This window comes from Lactuca saligna, chromosome 3, assembly GCF_052625555.1.
Source record: "Lactuca saligna cultivar CGN05327 chromosome 3, ASM5262555v1, whole genome shotgun sequence".
NCBI lineage: Eukaryota > Viridiplantae > Streptophyta > Magnoliopsida > Asterales > Asteraceae > Lactuca > Lactuca saligna.
Genome location: NC_136419.1, coordinates 67,098,378 through 67,100,897, shown reverse-complemented (window position 1 = coordinate 67,100,897; position 2,520 = coordinate 67,098,378). Strand labels below are relative to the sequence as shown.

General features: G+C 32.7%; 1 protein-coding gene across 2 annotated transcripts; it reads left to right on the top strand.

Annotated features, from left to right (window-relative positions):
- The first annotated feature begins 224 nt into the window (after nucleotides 1-224).
- LOC145036796 (uncharacterized) lies at nucleotides 225-2,288 on the top strand. Of its 2 annotated transcripts, none has more exons than XM_078985277.1 (3): nucleotides 225-341; nucleotides 771-1,914; nucleotides 2,061-2,288. In XM_078985277.1, the coding sequence occupies exon 2, from the start codon at nucleotides 822-824 to the stop codon at nucleotides 1,860-1,862; it is 1,041 nt and encodes a 346-aa protein (XP_078841403.1). In that variant the 5' UTR covers nucleotides 225-341; nucleotides 771-821; the 3' UTR covers nucleotides 1,863-1,914; nucleotides 2,061-2,288. The 2 variants fall into 2 exon arrangements, with proteins under 2 accessions (XP_078841403.1, XP_078841402.1); XM_078985276.1 differs by having other exon boundaries at nucleotides 766-1,914.
- Nucleotides 2,289-2,520: the final 232 nt, after the last annotated feature.

Below are 2,520 nucleotides of genomic sequence, written 5' to 3'. Positions count from 1 at the left end.
ATGGCATATACGTAAATACCAAGGCAAAACGAGGTTGGAAGTTAACAACTGCTGGTTTAACAAAAAAAATTTACTGGATTTGCGTTTTATGGGTTTCTAGAACTGGAACCAATCGAAATTGTTTCTGACAATATATATATATATATATATATATATATATATATATATATATATATATATATATATATATATATATATATATATATATATATATATATATATATATATATATATCATCTTCATTCTCTCTCTCCTTCTTAAAACTACTTGCAGACCATTTTCCTTCCACATCTCAAAACCCTAATTCTAACAATACATGCCCCGCCTTTTCACAAGATCAGGTACGTTATATCTCTTCATTTCCTTCAACTCTTGTTGAATTTATCTGTATTTGCTCAATCGGATTGTGGATTAATTAATACAGAACCAACACATCTTCGATCATTAATTAGCTCGATTGGATTTACACAATTTTGTTGAATCAAGCTCGTGATTTCCTTTCCTTGTAAATTCATTCGATCAATTCTTCTTTTGTTCTAATGCAATGAGTTCAGGAGATTGAAATTGTGTAATTCTGTTTGGATATGTGAAATTGAATCTGAATTATCTCAATTCAACTTGGGCGGTGATTAGATTCAACAATCGGGTTGTGATTTCAAATTTGAATCCTTTCTTGAGTGTTTGAACAATTCCGATAGAAATGGGATTTAGTTGATTGATTTCATTATGCCATAAGGATGTATGAACTTTTTTCTTTCTATGCAGAGAAGATCGCATTCACATACAAAGTGTTTGAAGATATTACTTTGATGTAACAAATAATGGAGGCAAACGTATGTGATGTTAATCGTTTAGACTCTGATGTTCTTCTGCCTCCAAGAAAGCGTCTACTCGCCTGTTTAAAAAAGCAAAATGGCGACATCAATGGAAGCCCAAATTCACCATCAACATGTACCCCATTGAGTAAATTAGACACCCGAATCAGTTACTTATTAAGAGCTCATTTAAGCACTGATAATCCCTCACAAGAGGAGATTGTAGCAGCCTCAAGATCAGCAGCTGAAGTTGCAGTCAAAGTCGCCATGGCTGCAAGAGCTGCAGCTGAAGAGAAAGCAGTAATAGCATCCAAAGCCATGGCTGCTGCCAAAAAAGCTTTAGAATTAGTCGCCATTGTTGATGATCAAAATCAAGAGACACCATCTTCTCCAGAACAAGATTCAAATTCAAAGAAGAATAAGCAAGTTGAGGTACAAATGTTGTATAACAATAAGAAACCAAGGTTAGAAAATGGTAATAAGACAAATGATGAAGAATTAGCACGTAAATTACACCAAGCTATAAACAGCTCCCCTAGAATTTCAAAATCTGGTGTACCTCTTCCCTCTGAGTTAAAGGCTCATAATAATAATAATAAGCTTAAAAAGTTATCAGAAAACGGTATAATTAGCAATGGAAGTATAGTTGTTGAAGGGATTTATAGAAATGATAAAAAAGCAGAAGAAGATATTACAACAAATGGGGAGAGAGAGAGAATACAGACACAGACACAAACACATTCAAAGGTGAAATCTTGTGATGATGATATGAGTATGACTTCTTTTGGTAGAAAAAGGGGAAGAATGAAACAGAAGAAGTTGCCATTGAGTATATGTCATGATAGGGATCAACTTCAACTTCAAGCAAACCCTAACCCTAACCCTAACCCTAACCCTAAAGAGGTTCATGATCATCATCCTTCTTCTAAAACCTCATTATCTGTAGGGATGCCACCTGGCAATAATGTTGTTGAGAGGAATTTGTGGAAGTGTCAGGCTTTTAAAGCATCCCCTTGTGTTAAACAAAACAAAGTTATGCAGTTGTGATGTTTTTATGTTTACCATAACAATCAGCAATTGGGAGAGCATAGTGGTTCAGGTAATTTTTTTACTTTCTTGCAAGATTCCTTCTTCTTCTTCTTTTTTTTTTTTAATCTAAATGCAAGAAATAGAAATTTACATTCATTTCTTTGTTTATTATTGCATTTTAGTTTTTTTTTTTTTACTAATGTATTTGGTTTGCAGGCTGAAAGAAGTTAACTTGAAGAGAAAGAATGAATGAATGAATGGATGGTAGTGTGAGATGATGAATTAGGGGATTGATTATAAGAGAGATATGTTCATGTTGTATGTAGTACAAAAGGTTGAAAGTGTTGATGATATTTTCTGATTAGTCTTTGTGGTGTTTGACATGGGTTTGTAAAGACAAACAAGATTTTTTTGGCTTGAATAATGGAAAATCCTTTAATATTATTATGTTTTTTTTTTGGTAGATTTATTGTAATCACAATGTAAGTTGATCATTAATGGTTTTTCAAGATTATCTTTTATGGATTCTAAACTCATGGAAAAGTTGCATGGACTAGGTTTAAGTTAGGAGAAAAGTATCTTTTTAACAATAGAATTTAATATGGATGAGCAAAATCGATATCGGAAACCGAAAATCTAACAAATACCAATGGAACCGAAACCAAACCAAAACTGA

Coding starts and splice junctions, on each gene's coding strand:
- LOC145036796 (XM_078985277.1), top strand. CDS start 822: ATGGAGGCAAACGTATGTGATGTTAATCGTTTAGACTCTGATGTTCTT.